At 36.5% G+C, this 17434-nt stretch overlaps 2 protein-coding genes across 7 annotated transcripts in view; one reads left to right on the top strand and one right to left on the bottom strand.

Annotated features, from left to right (window-relative positions):
- The window catches only part of LOC145737791 (diacylglycerol kinase eta-like), a 45891-nt gene that overhangs the window by 22954 nt on the left and 5503 nt on the right, over positions 1–17434 (bottom strand). For all 6 annotated transcript variants that reach the window (XM_081992613.1, XM_081992608.1, XM_081992609.1 and 3 more), the window contains exons 2-6: positions 9147–9227; positions 5729–5868; positions 3315–3507; positions 3163–3254; positions 2710–2912 (exon numbers count right to left, since the gene is read on the bottom strand). In XM_081992613.1, coding sequence (XP_081848739.1) covers positions 2710–2912; positions 3163–3254; positions 3315–3507; positions 5729–5868; positions 9147–9227 — 709 coding nt within the window. The remainder of the gene's footprint in view (positions 1–2709; positions 2913–3162; positions 3255–3314; positions 3508–5728; positions 5869–9146; positions 9228–17434) is intronic.
- LOC145737794 (uncharacterized) lies at positions 9482–13382 on the top strand. The gene is made up of 6 exons (XM_081992616.1): positions 9482–9643; positions 9746–10024; positions 10078–10427; positions 12703–12903; positions 12950–13045; positions 13101–13382. The coding sequence occupies exons 1-6, from the start codon at positions 9555–9557 to the stop codon at positions 13175–13177; spliced, it is 1092 nt and encodes a 363-aa protein (XP_081848742.1). The 5' UTR covers positions 9482–9554; the 3' UTR covers positions 13178–13382.

The following is a 17434-nucleotide window of genomic DNA, read 5'->3' as shown; positions in this document are numbered from 1 at the left end:
ACTTTTCTCCCTGACTGTACCGAATTTAGTGATATTTTTTTAGGCTATTGGATAGGAAACTTAATAAGGATTCCAAAAATGTGCTTAAAACTGTCATTTTCACACTACAAGTGGGTTTTACAGGCGATTTTGTCCTTGACTGTCCTTTCAAACTGTGTTTCTAGCAGTTCAAATTTTGACACTGTTTTTCTAACTGACTATACTCGATTTTTTAGTGTTTTTTTAGACTATTGGATAGGAAATTTAATAAGGATTCCAAAAATGTGCTTAAAACTGTAATTTTCACACTACAAGTGGGTTTTACAGGCGATTTTGTCCTTGACTGTCCTTTCAAACTGTGTTTCTAGCAGTTCAAATTTTGACACTGTTTTTCTAACTGACTATACTCGATTTTTTAGTGTTTTTTTAGACTATTGGATAGGAAACTTAATGAGGATTCCAAAAATATGCTTAAAACTGTCATTTTCACACCACAAATGGGTTTTACAGGCGATTTTGTCCTTGACTGTCCTTTCAAACTGTGTTTCTGTTAGTTCAAACTTTGACACTGTTTTTCTCTCTGACTGTACTCAATTTGGTAGTGTTTTTTTAGGTTAGTGGATAGGAAATTTAACGAGGATTCCAAAAATGTGCTTAAAACTGTCATTTTCTCCCTCCAAGTGAGTTTAACAGACGATTTTGTCGCTGACTGTGTTTTCAAACTTTGGCAGCACTTTTCTCCCTGACTGTACCGAATTTAGTGATATTTTTTTAGGCTATTGGATAGGAAATTTAATAAGGATTCCAAAAATGTGCTTAAAACTGTCATTTTCACACTACAAGTGGGTTTTACAGGCGATTTTGTCCTTGACTGTCCTTTCAAACTGTGTTTCTAGCAGTTCAAATTTTGACACTGTTTTTCTAACTGACTATACGCGATTTTTTAGTGTTTTTTTAGACTATTGGATAGGAAATTTAATAAGGATTCCAAAAATGTGCTTAAAACTGTAATTTTCACACTACAAGTGGGTTTTACAGGCGATTTTGTCCTTGACTGTCCTTTCAAACTGTGTTTCTAGCAGTTCAAATTTTGACACTGTTTTTCTAACTGACTATACTCGATTTTTTAGTGTTTTTTTAGACTATTGGATAGGAAACTTAATGAGGATTCCAAAAATATGCTTAAAACTGTCATTTTCACACCACAAATGCGTTTTACAGGCGATTTTGTCCTTGACTGTCCTTTCAAACTGTGTTTCTGTTAGTTCAAACTTTGACACTGTTTTTCTCTCTGACTGTACTCAATTTGGTAGTGTTTTTTTAGGTTAGTAGATAGCAAATTTAATGAGGATTCCAAAAATGTGCTTAAAACTGTCATTTTCTCACTCCAAGTGAGTTTAACAGACGATTTTGTCGCTGACTGTGTTTTCAAACTTTGGCAGCACTTTTCTCCCTGACTGTACCGAATTTAGTGATATTTTTTTAGGCTATTGGATAGGAAATTTAATAAGGATTCCAAAAATGTACTTAAAACTGTCATTTTCACACTACAAGTGGGTTTTACAGGCGATTTTGTCCTTGACTGTCCTTTCAAACTGTGTTTCTGTTAGTTCAAACTTTGACATTGTTTTTCTCTCTGACTGTACTCAATTTGTTAGTGTTTTTTTTAGGTTAGTAGATAGGAAATTTAATGAGGATTCCAAAAATATGCTTAAAACTGTCATTTTCACACCACAAATGGGTTTTACAGGCGATTTTGTCCTTTCAAACTGTGTTTCTGTTAGTTCAAACTTTGACACTGTTTTTCTCTCTAACTGTACTCAATTTGGTAGTGTTTTTTTAGGTTAGTAGATAGGAAATTTAATGAGGATTCCAAAAATATGCTTAAAACTGTCATTTTCACACCACAAATGGGTCTTACAGGCGATTTTGTCCTTGACTGTCCTTTCAAACTGTGTTTCTGTTAGTTCAAACTTTGACACTGTTTTTCTCTCTGACTGTACTCAATTTGGTAGTGTTTTTTTAGGTTAGTAGATAGGAAACTTAATGAGGATTCCAAAAATGTGGATAAAACTGTCATTTTCTCACTCCAAGTGAGTTTAACAGACGATTTTGTCTCTGACTGTCTTTTCAAACTGTGTTTCTGGCAGTTCAAACTTTGACAGCACTTAAGTCATGAATGTCATGCAGCCAGGGGAGGTCTACTGAAAGAAGAAGAAGAGAGAAACGTAAGGAACCTACCTCATCTGTGCTGTGATTGTGTTCAGTGTGTTCATTCATTTTTTTCCATTTTGATGTAACTTTTGCCTTATGAGTCGTCCAAAACGTCAAAACCCTAGAAACAAACGCAGGAAGTTGAAAATTGTCAGCTTCTTGCAGGTCATTTTCCAGTTTTCCTTCTACCAATAGGAAATAAGTGACGTCAGACGTAAAACGCGGTTATGAGAACTCACTCTGTCAAATGACGTAGTTGGATTGTAGAGATTATTAATACTTTTAATTGTAACTCTTAGACGAAACAAACGGTTCATCCACAATTTTTCCAGGTCATTAAGAGCCGGTAAGTGCCGCGATTATTTTCACAACCGTTTGCAACGTTATTTTGTTATTTCCCGGGGAAATAATCGGATAAAATGTTCTCTCTGTGGCTAAATTGTGTAATAAAACAAGGAGGAAAAAGCTCTTAGAGAGAGTCATGTTAAAAAATGGTTTTACGGTTAAAAGTCTTACCCGATTTTGAATTGACGAACACAAGCAAGGGACTGGAGGCCTGCGGCCGTTCCACTTCCCATGCCTCGTCCTGTACCGAATGAAGGGCAATGGGTGGTACCACACTGACCCTGGCCGGACCTAATGGGCATTGTTTCTCCATATTGGGCCGGCAATGGGTGTGTACGGTCGCATGACACCACAGACAACGCCAGTCTTGTAAACTATCGAACAAAATGACATTTGGTTTCGTTTAATAAGTCGAAATTATAGGGCGGGCACGGTTGCCGCCCCCAGGACTCTCTCGTTTATTAAGAATAGCTCCGGCCGTGCCTGATAAAGGAGATTTTGGGTTAGTCCCGGGACTGATTTAATCGGATTTTTTCTAGACCCAAATGGGATTTTAATGGCGTACATGATTCAGCAATAAATCCAGAGAAAATTGTTTTAAATCTATTTAAATAGAAATCGTACCTTAGAACAGAACCGCAAACATTACTACATACAGAGCACCTGGACAGGACTGCCAAATTGCCTTCCATCCACTGATGTGGCATAACGATATTCTGGAAAACACAGTTACAGTCACGTGACTATTTGACAGTGTCCGCAAACGCTTTACGTACCCCATCCGCGTCCTCAATGATGTCTTTGCCCACAGAGGCCAGCGTGGTCCATTTACAATTGTTTATTGCTTTGGCGGCACATCGTTTGTGCACATTAAATTTACAAACTTCGCAACGTAACAGATGACGCGCGTTAATTTTGTATCGGCACACGTTGCAGTAGGTCGGTCTGGCGTCAAACGATGGTGCGTACCTGAAAAACAAACAAGTTCTCTATTTACCATTTACAATAACATGGAAAATCTGTACAATTTTAGAAAATTCAAAATGTAGTAAACAAAACATCGATCTAACCTATAAATTGGACATTTTGCTTGCATCTGTCAAACAGCTTGACGCACTTCAAAGTCAAATTGGAATTATTTTTATTATAGAGGTCCATATGTCGAGCTTGCCAATTTTATAACAAAATTTACATTGAAGTGAATGTAAATATAAATATTTAGCATCAAACTACTGCAAGTGTAACTAGTCCATGTCAAACACTTTGCGACAACACGTGACAGCTCATTTAAATTGCATAGGTCGGTCATGTGACCATCCGAGCAAACTTTACCACAGCAGAAAAGCGCGACGAGAGAAGGAAAACTGTGTCCTCGGGCACATAATTTCAACTAAAGCGAGTCTCCTTAATGAAAAACAAGCCTCAGTAATCAACGGAACGGGATTCTCTTTGTAGATTCGTTTACTGCTTAAAGTTGTTAATTAAAAACTGTATTTTTTTAGCTTCGAATTGAATTTTTTACGGTAGTGCTTGGAAGCAGTGTTGCCAAGTCAAAATATTTAATGGTGCTAGAATAATCAGTCAAAAAACGGTAAATTAAACAAATTCATTAATTTTACATTATTAAAGAGGGTATCTTTTAATAGATTCTTGCTTTAAAAACCGTACTTCAAAAATACAGATTTTTCAATAATTCTTTTCAAAGTTTTGACATTAGTGACAGATATCACGTGGTTTTAAAGAATAATTTAGCTAGGCAGTCACGTGATTATTGTCAAAAATCATAAATCTCAAAAACACTCTTTATATCGAATACTGCAAGAAAACGTTTCTAAACCCAGATGTTTGCAACTTTTGAGCATAGTTTGATAGTTTTGACGTTAGTGACAGTTGTCATGTGATTGTAGAACACTATTTAGCTAGACGGTCACGTGAAAATTGGCAAAATAACTGTCATAATTCTCAGAAACACGTTTTATATCAAATATTGCAAGAAAACGTTTCTAAATCCTGATTTTTGCAACTTTTGAGCATGGTTCGACACTTTTGACGTTATTGACAGTTGTCACGTGATTTTCAGAAGACTATTTAGCTAGACTATGAAGAGACAATTGTCAAAATACCTGTTAAATCTCAGAAAATCGTCTTGTTGCGTTAAAATGTAATTCTTGCAAATTCTAGTAAAATTTTGACAACTCTGCCAATAGTGACAGACATCACGTGGTTTTAGAGAAATTTTTTTTCTCCCTCGCATGCAATTACCTACGTTTCTCTGTCCGTTACACGGTTTTCCTATGGTCGCTTTTGGATTTACCACACCTGTATAGGGTATGCTACATAAAAAATGATTAGAATTTTGCCGGGTATCGAATAAAATTACAAAAAAGAGGGGTTTCCATTTAAAAAACTCTTTTTTGGGTCATCCTGTATAAATATAAGATTATATGCAATACATTTGCCGCTCCCTGCATACAGGACAAGATGGTTCTGTTAATAACAAAAAAGAAACATCATCCTGGAAGAAAATGGATGTGACACGAAAAGCGACCTTATTTTGATGGCAAAGTCAATTTTCGGTAACAATAAACTCCACTTTGTGTAGCTGGAGAAGGTTTCCTTTGCTTTGCCAGAAGCAATATTTGTTAATGTTCTATTTTCAGACAAAAGCGCCCCTACAAAATTTTGTCTCGCGATTTATTAAAATCAAAATTTGTTAACTTAAACTGCCTTTTAGAACTCTCGTTTAATTAACGTTAATTCAGTGGAATGTAATTATATGCCAATACAGGTGAACTATATGGGAATATTTCCAGTTGATTTGACCTTATTATGTCGAAAGGGCCAAAATTACAGCCAGGATTCAATTAATCCTATAATGTGCTCACTGTATTATCAGAGTGATTAAGGAAACGAGTTTTTAAAGAAACGTTTTCTTACACTTTCTTTGACAAAACTACGTTTACATCTTTGGTAAAGAGGCCCCAATTACAATCTTTCAGACCAATTAACATCAGTTGTGTTGAAAACCAGTCGTTTTCGTAATTGAATTTCTGCAATTGACATCAAGAAGACGTGTAATTGATTAAGGCTGTGCTGGGTTAAATTGGTATTGTAACCATCACCGAGTAAATCTACTCAGTTGGGTTGTACAAAAAGCATTTTATGATGTTGCTACTTATCAATAACATACCAATGGTGTTGTCCAGACAAACAGTCGGGCTCAAGTTCATTGTAGCGTCGTTGCGATGCGGCAGTTAAAGCGCTGAGCCACTCTTCCATTTCTCTACGGGATTCGGCACAAAGCACCAACGATCTGAACGGGGTTATAAGCTGAAAAGAAACGAAATTAATGTCACCAACACACGGTTCTTGCATTTGTTTTCCTAGCAGTCAAGCTTGGTTCACATGAATCCGGAACATATGTGGACAGCGGAAAATCGTTCAGCCAATCAGCGTTCTGTCCGTCAGACAGTCAGCGACAAAATCGTCTGTTAAACTCACTTGGAGTGAGAAAATGACAGTTTTAAGCACATTTTTGGAATCCTCGTTAAATTTCCTATTCAGTTACTTGGAAAAACCGTATAAAATGTGGTACAGTCTGGGAGAAAAGCAGTGTCAAATTTTGAACTAAAAGAAACATAATTCGGAAGGACAGTCAGGGACAAAATCGCTGGTAAAACCCACTTCCAGTCAGAAAATGTTTGATTTAAGTACATTTTTGGAATCCTCATTAAATTTCCTATTCAATAGCCAAAAAAAACAAAAAACATATCGGTCCAGTCATGGTGAAAAATGGTGTCAAAGTTTGAATTGTTAGAAACACAGTTTGAAAGGACAGTCAAGGACAAAATCGCCTGTAAAACCCATTTGTGGTGTGAAAATGACACTTTTAACCATATTTTTGGAATCCTCATTAAATTTCCTATCCAATAGTCTAAAAAAACACTAAAAAATCGAGTATAGTCAGTTAGAAAAACAGTGTCAAAATTTGAACTGCTAGAAACACAGTTTGAAATGACAGTCAAGGACAAAATTGCCTGTAAAACCCATTTGTGGTGTGAAAATGACAGTTTTAAGCACATTTTTGGAATCCTCATTAAATTTCCTATCCACTAACCTAAAAAAATATCACTAAATTCGGTACAGTCAGGGAGAAAAGTGCTGCCAAAGTTTGAAAACCCAGTCAGCGACAAAATCGTCTGTTAAACACACTTGGAGTGAGAAAATGACAGTTTTATCCACATTTTTGGAATCCTCATTAAGTTTCCTATCTACTAACCTAAAAAAACACTACCAAATTGAGTACAGTCAAAGAGAAAACAGTGTCAAAGTTTGAACTAACAGAAACACAGTTTGAAAGGACAGTCAAGGACAAAATCGCCTGTAAAACCCATTTGTGGTGTGAAAATGACAATTTTAAGCATATTTTTGGATTCCTCATTAAATTTCCTATCCACTAACCAAAAAAACACTATCAAATTGAGTACAGTCAGAGAGAAAACAGTGTCAAAGTTTGAACTAACAGAAACACAGTTTGAAAGGACAGTCAAGGACAAAATCGCCTGTAAAACCCATTTGTGGTGTGAAAATGACAGTTTTAACCATATTTTTGGAATCCTCATTAAATTTCCTATCCAATAGTCTAAAAAAACACTAAAAAATTGAGTATAGTCAGTTAGAAAAACAGTGTCAAAATTTGAACTAACAGAAACATAGTTTGAAAGGACAGTCAAGGACAAAATTGCCTGTAAAACTCACTTGTAGTGTGAAAATGACAGTTTTAAGCACATTTTTGGAATCCTTATTAAATTTCCTATCCAATAGCCTAAAAAAATATCACTAAATTCGGTACAGTCAGGGAGAAAAGTGCTGTCAAAGTTTGAAAACACAGTCAGCGACAAAATCGTCTGTTAAACTCACTTGGAGTGAGAAAATGACAGTTTTAAGCATATTTTTGGAATTCTCATTAAGTTTCCTATCCAATAGTCTAAAAAAACTCTAAAAAATCGAGTATAGTCAGTTAGAAAAACAGTGTCAAAGTTTGAACTGCCAGAAACACAGTTTGAAAGGACAGTCAGAGACAAAATCGCCTGTAAAACCCACTTGGAATGAGAAAATGACAGTTTTAAGCACATTTTTGGAATCCTCATTAAATTTCCTATCCACTAACTTAAAAAAACACTACCAAATTGAGTACAGTCAGAGAGAAAAACAGTGTCAAAATTTGAACTAACAGAAACATAGTTTGAAAGGACAGTCAAGGACAAAATCGCCTGTAAAACCCATTTGTAGTGTGAAAATGACAGTTTTAAGCACATTTTTGGAATCCTCATTAAATTTCCTATCTACTAGCTTAAAAAAACACTACCAAATTGAGTACAGTCAGAGAGAAAAACAGTGTCAAAATTTGAACTAACAGAAACATAGTTTGAAAGGACAGTCAAGGACAAAATTGCCTGTAAAACTCACTTGTAGTGTGAAAATGACAGTTTTAAGCACATTTTTGGAATCCTTATTAAATTTCCTATCCAATAGCCTAAAAAAATATCACTAAATTCGGTACAGTCAGGGAGAAAAGTGCTGTCAAAGTTTGAAAACACAGTCAGCGACAAAATCGTCTGTTAAACTCACTTGGAGTGAGAAAATGACAGTTTTAAGCACATTTTTGGAATCCTCATTAAATTTGCTATCCACTAACCTAAAAAAACACTACCAAATTGAGTACAGTCAAAGAGAAAACAGTGTCAAAGTTTGAACTAACAGAAACACAGTTTGAAAGGACAGTCAAGGACAAAATCGCCTGTAAAACCCATTTGTGGTGTGAAAATGACAATTTTAAGCATATTTTTGGATTCCTCATTACATTTCCTATCCACTAACCTAAAAAAACACTACCAAATTGAGTACAGTCAGTTAGAAAAACAGTGTCAAAATTTTAACTGCTAGAAACACAGTTTGAAAGGACAGTCAAGGACAAAATCGTCTGTAAAACCCATTTGTGGTGTGAAAATGACAATTTTAAGCATATTTTTGGATTCCTCATTAAATTTGCTATCTACTAACGTAAAAAAACACTACCAAATTGAGTACAGTCAGAGAGAAAAACAGTGTCAAAGTTTGAACTGCTAGAAACACAGTTTGAAAGGACAGTCAAGGACAAAATCGCCTGTAAAACCCACTTGTAGTGTGAAAATTACAGTTTTAAGCACATTTTAGGAATCCTCATTAAATTTCCTATCCAATAGCCTAAAAAAATATCACTAAATTCGGTACAGCCAGGGAGAAAAGTGCTGCCAAAGTATGAAAACACAGTCAGCGACAAAATCGTCTGTTAAACTCACTTGGAGTGAGAAAATGACAGTTTTAAGCACATTTTTGGAATCCTCATTAAATTTCCAAAGCGTGCTTGGAGGACAAACATTTAGGATTATTTTTTCTTTCTGTACAATCAAGTTCTAGTTTGGCGGTCTCGAAATCCTTCGGAAACTTTGCAATTGTCGCACGTAGTTACCGGTTTCCGTTCCGAAACTTGTAATTGCCGGAAAATGGGATGACACGTTAGTTTAGTTTGTTACGACAAATTATTGGAAAACATTACCGAAACATACCTGAAAACTGTGATTGACGTTTTTGGTTGAACACTCGGCTAGGCACAGGTCGGTGAGTTCGATTTCATCGAAGATCACAGCCTGTAAAACAGGATTAAACATGTTAATTAATGAACGAAATTTCATTTCTCCTAGATTCTTCCAGCTCTATTCAGAAAACGTCTGAGCTAACAATAGGCAATTTACCATCAGTCTTAATTAAATTTCAGTCATAAATACAAACAAAGTAGTTTTGGGAAAAACCCACTTATTGACACTAATATTTTTAAGTACAACAAATAATAATCAAACTCACAATCTTATCTTAAAATTTCTATGATAATAATAGTTTTTTATTGCAAATTTAATCCAAAACCCTTATACAGTGCACCAAGTCTAGTAATATTCTCCTAAGTTGTGGTAGTAAAAATGTTGTATTTTTTGCTTTTAGTAGCTATAATGGTACGGTTTTCACTTGGGGAACTTACAGGACCAAATGTGTGTACAACAACCGAACAGTACGTAATGGGGGTTTTCACGATTTTGACAATTTCTGCAGTTTAGTTTGTCCTCCAAGGACCACTCTCTGGAGGACAAACAATTACAAGTGTCATTTTCAGAATTAATTCCACGGAGGTGCTAATCGGAAAGCCTTATGAAATCAAGGTGTGTCGTGAAGGGATGACAAATTGCAGGGACACGAAGAGGGACAATCAGCCAATCCTTAAAACCCAGCACCAGATCCGGACCCGAGTGATCACAGAATGTTGTCCTGGCTACGTGGAGAACGACAGTAAAACTGGCTGCGTACCAATTTCAACGCTGTCACACTGTTTATTCGGTGAATGGGACTACGCCAATAATATCTGCAACTGTCAGGCGGGACATTACGGAAAAAAGTATTAAAATATCAAAAGTCTGTCAAATGTCATTTTTTTTTGTTTACCGTTAGATGTAACATCAAGTGCCCTAGCGGTACCTACGGTCCCAATTGCTTGTCAAACTGCACGTGCCAAAACAACGCCACCTGCAACTCAGACAACGGCGAATGTGACTGCGCTGATGGTTGGACGGGGACAAACTGCACCGATCCATGTCCGAGCGGCAAGTGGGGACTGAATTGCACCAATCTGTGCCGCTGTCAGCACAGTGGGCTGTGCAATCACATCAACGGCACGTGCACCTGCACGGATGGTTTTATTGGACACCATTGCGAGGTGTTGGTATGCCCTTTTGAAATGGTGGCCAATCAGGGAAAGTGTCGGTGTAAACCTGGCCGCACTGGTGTAAATTGCACCAAAGGTACGTTTAAGCTCGGTTCTCATGTATATGAGCGCGGGGTGCGGAATGAATGCTTTTTAGTGTTTTTTTAGACTATTGGATAGGAAATTTAATGAGGATTCCAAAAATGTGCTTAAAAACGTGATTCGGTTATTCTAAGTAGGTTTTACAGGCGATTTTGTCCTTGACTGTCCTTTGAAACTGTGTTTCTGTTAGTTCAAACTTTGCCACTGTTTTTCTCTCTGACTGTACTCAATTTGGTAGTGTTTTTTTAGGTTAGTGGATAGGAAATTTAATGAGGATTCCAAAAATGTGCTTAAAACTGTCATTTTCTCACTCCAAGTAAGTTTAACAGACGATTTTGTCGCTGACTGTCTTTTCAAACTGTGTTTCTGCCAGTTCAAACTTTGGTAGCACTTTTCTCCCTGACTGTATCAAATTTTGTGATTTTTTTTTAGGTTATTGGATAAGAAATTTAATGAGGATTCCAAAAATGTGCTTAAAACTGTCATTTTCACACTACAAGTGGGTTTTACAGGCGATTTTGTCCTTGACTGTCCTTTCAAACTGTGTTTCTGTTAGTTCAAACTTTGACACTGTTTTTCTCTCTGACTGTACTCAATTTGGTAGTGTTTTTTTAGGTTAGTAGATAGGAAATTTAATGAGGATTCCAAAAATGTGCTTAAAACTGTCATTTTCACACTACAAGTGGGTTTTACAGGCGATTTTGTCCTTGACTGTCCTTTCAAACTGTGTTTCTAGCAGTTCAAATTTTGACACTGTTTTTCTAACTGACTGTACTCGATTTTTTAGTGATTTTTTAGACTATTGGATAGGAAATTTAATAAGGATTCCAAAAATGTGCTTAAAACTGTCATTTTCACACCACAAATGGGTTTTACAGGCGATTTTGTCCTTGACTGTCCTTTCAAACTGTGTTTCTGTTAGTTCAAACTTTGACACTGTTTTTCTCTCTGACTGTACTCAATTTGGTAGTGTTTTTTTAGGTTAGTAGATAGGAAATTTAATGAGGATTCCAAAAATGTGCTTAAAACTGTCATTTTCACACCACAAATGGGTTTTACAGGCGATTTTGTCCTTGACTGTCCTTTCAAACTGTGTTTCTGTTAGTTCAAACTTTGACACTGTTTTTCTCTCTGACTGTCCTCAATTTGGTAGTGTTTTTTTAGGTTAGTAGATAGGAAATTTAATGAGGATTCCAAAAATGTGCTTAAAACTGTCATTTTCTCACTCCAAGTGAGTTTAACAGACGATTTTGTCGCTGACTGTGTTTTCAAACTTTGGCAGCACTTTTCTCCCTGACTGTACCGAATTTAGTGATTTTTTTTGGGCTATTGGATAGGAAATTTAATAAGGATTCCAAAAATGTGCTTAAAACTGTCATTTTCACATTACAAGTGGGTTTTACAGGCGATTTTGTCCTTGACTGTCCTTTCAAACTATGTTTCTGTTAGTTCAAATTTTGACACTGTTTTTCTCTCTGACTGTACTCAATTTGGTAGTGTTTTTTTAGGTAAGTAGATAGCAAATTTAATGAGGATTCCAAAAATATGCTTAAAACTGTCATTTTCACACCACAAATGGGTTTTACAGGCGATTTTGTCCTTAACTGTCCTTTCAAACTGCGTTTCTGTTAGTTCAAACTTTGACACTGTTTTTCTCTCTGACTGTACTCAATTTGGTAGTGTTTTCTTAGGTTAGTAGATAGGAAATTTAATGAGGATTCCAAAAATGTGCTTAAAACTGTCATTTTCTCCCTCCAAGTGAGTTTAACAGACGATTTTGTCGCTAATTGTGTTTTCAAACTTTGGCAGCACTTTTCTCCCTGACTGTACCGAATTTAGTGATATTTTTTTAAGCTATTGAATAGGAAATTTAATAAGGATTCCAAAAATGTGCTTAAAACTGTCATTTTCACACCACAAATGGGTTTTACAGGCGATTTTATCCTTGACTGTCCCTTCAAACTGTGTTTCTGTTAGTTCAAATTTTGACACTGTTTTTCCTCTCTGACTGTACTCAATTTGGTAGTGTTTTCTTAGGTTAGTAGATAGGAAATTTAATGAGGATTCCAAAAATGTGCTTAAAACTGTCATTTTCACACCACAAATGGGTTTTACAGGCGATTTTATCCTTGACTGTCCCTTCAAACTGTGTTTCTGGCAGTTCAAACTTTGATTTTCCGCTGTCCGCATTCCGTGAATGTTCCGGATTCATGTGAACCAAGCTTTACTTAGTGATTGGACCAGTGGAATTTACATTTTTTTTTTTTTAGAATGTATTTGTGGCAGTAAAGACGAAAATTGCGATTCTGAGCAACCCTGCCTACAAGCTTTGCCTTGGATCAAGGATTACAAAAACTTTTGGATTTATTCCATTGTTTCCGCATTGGGCCTACTAACCATTTTTCTGATCATGATCAAATTTGTCTTTAAGAGAGTACGATTTACTGTGGAAGAAACCGCACCTCTTCGTGGTAAGTTTGATTAATTTAATCAGTCAATTAGTAAAAATTTGTGCAGGTCCGGCTTTTCGGGAAAATCCTTTGTACAATCCGGCAAAAGTTTGTTTGATCCAGCCCGTGTACCACGAAATCCAGGAAGATGATCGGCCAATTAGTAATAATACAGTCATGTGCAAGTTGAATATGATTTGTTTACGTTTCGTTTTCAGTTTACGAAAAGCTCGATTGCCTGCCACCAGATAATACACTGCAAATCCATTACCTTAATGGTCGTTCCTTAAAATAATGCGTTAAAAATTTCCCACTATTGCCAACTTATTCTGGCAGAACAATTTAGGTCACCATTCAAGCAAAGTACATAAATCGATCAGCACCACATAATATGCAGTTGTCCTACTAAAAATAAACCACAAAAGTATTATTTTTCTGAGAATTTTTGTATTTTATCGACTGCGTCAGAAATTCAATACATAAAAAGCATTAATTTCAAAGTGGATTTCATTTAAATAATTGAACAGGGAAACCAAACCGCAAATCTGAAAAAGCAATTTATTCACACGTGGCACTACCAACTTTCTACCTTAAAAATATTCCAAGTTGAATCTCAGTTTTGCGAGCTATTGTTATTCATAACTAATACGCCAACCGAGTGGAAAATGTACGCTTTCCTTACGGGGGAAATTGACGGCAACTTTATGTAAAGATATTGGTAAGGACACGTGCAAGTTTTGAGGTTATAAAATTACCTCTTCCATCCCTGTAAACTGTCAAATGTTTTACTTTAGCTAAATTATGTAAAACAAGTTAGTTAACTTTTAGACTAAATCAGTGTGTCCCAAACGTTTGCTCTAAAAGGGGTCCAACCCTAGGGAAACCTCTTTATTGATCGAATCATTTGCAAGATTCACTCTCTTCATCGCTTTGTATAATCTCAACATTCTGTTAGCAAATTTAAAAATTGTAATCTTCACCAGACCCTCCAAGGAAAGCCCAGTTGTGTTTTCGGTCATCGAAATTACTGGAAATCGCCGGCTCTAAAAAGTTCCGAAATCCCCGATTTCCCGATTGAAGTGTGGTGCCCTAGTCGAAATCTGCTCCCAAACTGCTTTGCTTCCCAGATGCGGCATTATATACACTCACTCATTTGGAATCCTCATTAAATTTGCTATCTACTAACCTAAAAAAACACTACCAAATTGAGTACAGTCAGAGAGAAAAACAGTATCAAAGTGTGAACTAACAGAAACACAGTTTGAAAAGACAGTCAAGGACAAAATCGCCTGTAAAACCCATTTGTGGTGTGAAAATGATAGTTTTAAGCACATTTTTGGAATCCTTATTAAATTTCCGATCCAATAGCCTAAAAAAATATCACTAAATTCGGTACAGTCACGGAGAAAAACAGTGTCAAAGTTTGAACTAACAGAAACGCAGTTTGAAAGGACAGTCAAGGACAAAATCGCCTGTAAAACCCATTTGTGGTGTGAAAATGACAGTTGTAAGCACATTTTTGGAATCCTCATTAAATTTCCTATCCACTAACCTAAAAAAACATTACCAAATTGAGTACAGTCAGAGAGAAAAACAGTGTCAAAGTTTGAACTAACAGAAACATAGTTTGAAAGGACAGTTAAGGACAAAATCGCCTGTAAAACCCACTTGTAGTGTGAAAATGACAGTTTTAAGCACATTTTTGGAATCCTTATTAAATTTCCTATCCAATAGCCTAAAAAAATATCACTAAATTCGGTACAGTCAGGGAGAAAAGTGCTGCCAAAGTTTGAAAACACAGTCAGCGACAAAATCGCCTTTAAACTCACTTGGAGTGAGAAAATGACAGTTTTAAGCACATTTTTGAAATCCTTATTAAATTTCCTATCCAATAGCCTAAAAAAATATCACTAAATTCGGTACAGTCAGGGAGAAAAGTGCTGCCAAAGTTTGAAAACACAGTCAGCGACAAAATCGTCTTTAAACTCACTTGGAGTGAGAAAATGACAGTTTTAAGCACATTTTTGGAATCCTCATTAAATTTCCTATCTACTAACCTAAAAAAACACTACCAAATTGAGTACAGTCAGAGAGAAAAACAGTGTCAAAGTTTGAACTAACAGAAACATAGTTTGAAAGGACAGTCAAGGACAAAATCGCCTGTAAAACCCATTTGTGGTGTGAAAATGACAGTTGTAAGCACATTTTTGGAATCCTCATTAAATTTCCTATCTACTAACCTAAAAAAACACTACCAAATTGAGTACAGTCAGAGAGAAAAACAGTGTCAAAGTTTGAACTAACAGAAACACAGTTTGAAAGGACAGTCAAGGACAAAATCGCCTGTAAAACCCATTTGTGGTGTGAAAATGACAGTTTTAAGCACATTTTTGGAGTCTTCATTAAATTTCCTATCCAATAGTCTAAAAAAACACTAAAAAATCGAGTATGGTCAGTTAGAAAAACAGTGTCAAAATTTGAACTGCTAGAAACACAGTTTGAAAGGACAGTCAAGGACAAAATCGCCTGTAAAACCCATTTGTGGTGTGAAAATGACAGTTTTAAGCACATTTTTGGAATCCTCATTAAATTTCCTATCCAATAGTCTAAAAAAACACTAAAAAATCGAGTATAGTCAGTTAGAAAAACAGTGTCAAAGTTTGAACTAACAGAAACACAGTTTGAAAGGACAGTCATGGACAAAATCGCCTGTAAAACCCATTTGTGGTGTGAAAATGACAGTTTTAAGCACATTTTAGGAATCCTCATTAAATTTCCTATCTACTAACCTAAAAAAACACTACCAAATTGAATACAGTCAGAGAGAAAAACAGTGTCAAAGTTTGAACTAACAGAAACACAGTTTGAAAGGACAGTCAAGGACAAAATCGCCTGTAAAACCCATTTGTGGTGTGAAAATGACAGTTTTAAGCACATTTTTGGAATCCTTATTAAATTTCCTATCCAATAGCCTAAAAAAATATCACTAAATTTGGTACAGTCAGGGAGAAAAGTGCTGCTAAAGTTTAAAAACACAGTCAGCGACAAAATCGTCTTTAAACTCACTTGGAGTGAGAAAATGACAGTTTTAAGCACATTTTTGGAATCCTCATTAAATTTCCTATCTACTAACCTAAAAAAACACTACCAAATTGAGTACAGTCAGAGAAAAACCGTGTCAAAATTTGAACTGCTAGAAACACAGTTTGAAAGGACAGTCAAGGACAAAATCGCCTGTAAAACCCACTTGTAGTGTGAAAATGACGGTTTTAAGCACATTTTTGGAATCCTTATTAAATTTCCTATCCAATAGCCTAAAAAAATATCACTAAATTCGGTACAGTCAGGGAGAAAAGTGCTGCCAAAGTTTGAAAATACAGTCAGCGACAAAATCGTCTGTTAAACTCACTTGGAGTGAGAAAATGACAGTTTTAAGCACATTTTTGGAATCCTCATTAAATGAGGAAAAACAGTATCAAAGTTTGAACTGCTAGAAACACAGTTTGAAAGGACAAAATCGCTTGTAAAACCCACTTGTATTAACACTATTCCGTCAACCATTCCGCAGCTGTGTCACTCGTCACATGTGAACGACAAATAGTTTTCCGTGCGTAAAAAGCATTCATTCCGCACGTTCCGCACCCCGCGCTCCGTTATAATGCCGGATACATGAGAACCTTCAGGAGGCTAAAGGAGCAAGAAGAGGACCTGCACGTCATCCCCGACGAGCAATTTGGATTCCGGAGGACACTATCAACGGAACTCCAAGTCCTGAGGACGACCGAGTACATCACGGAAAGTTTCAACAGGAAAGAAGCAAGAGCAGACTACAGCATTGGAGAAATGGTGCAACAAATAGAAGATAGACCTAAACGCGGAGAAAAAGGCCATAGTCTTCAAAAGAAGACCCAAGATGAGGATAGAAAGCAACGTCAGGTTAAAAGACATGGACATCGAGTCTTGGGGTCAAGATGGACCAAAAACTCACGTGTAGAAGCCACATAGAATATGACAGACAGAAAACCAGAACGACCAGAGCAAAACTGTACCCCATGACAAACAGGACATCGAAGCTGGCACAGCTATTGGATAACGGGTAATTATTAATAAGTTTTTCAGGACCAACCAGCCAAGAAGACAACCACAATTTCCCCCCCAGACCTTACTCTCGGGTGGCGAGAATTTTATTCTCAAAATCTGGGTAGAACCTTTCCCGATGCTAACTGGGGGGCAAACCATTCCCCACTCACCAGACCCCAACTCCCCAAAAGTTTAGGATGTAAAAACAGAGATCCTATAGTTTGCTAGGACCACCAGAGATGGACGAGCTGAGGAAGAAAGAAATATGGAGGACAAGAAGAGTTCCTCCAGGGGCATCCTTCTCCCAGGACAGAAGACACCGATGCAACTCTGGGAACTTCCTGATAGGGAAAATTTCTGGACTTGTAGTGACTTTCTCTTCCAGACAGAGCAGTAGTCTTGCTTGATCCATCTATCTGAGGCCGCATTCCCTGCCAAAGAATATTGGTTATTTGGTTATCATAGCCTCTCT

Source organism: Ips typographus, linkage group LG14 (assembly GCF_016097725.1).
Source record: "Ips typographus isolate SLU linkage group LG14, UJ_Ityp_2.0, whole genome shotgun sequence".
Taxonomy (NCBI): domain Eukaryota; kingdom Metazoa; phylum Arthropoda; class Insecta; order Coleoptera; family Curculionidae; genus Ips; species Ips typographus.
Note: the sequence above shows the minus strand (reverse complement) of the source record. Positions and strands in the feature narration are given on the sequence as shown.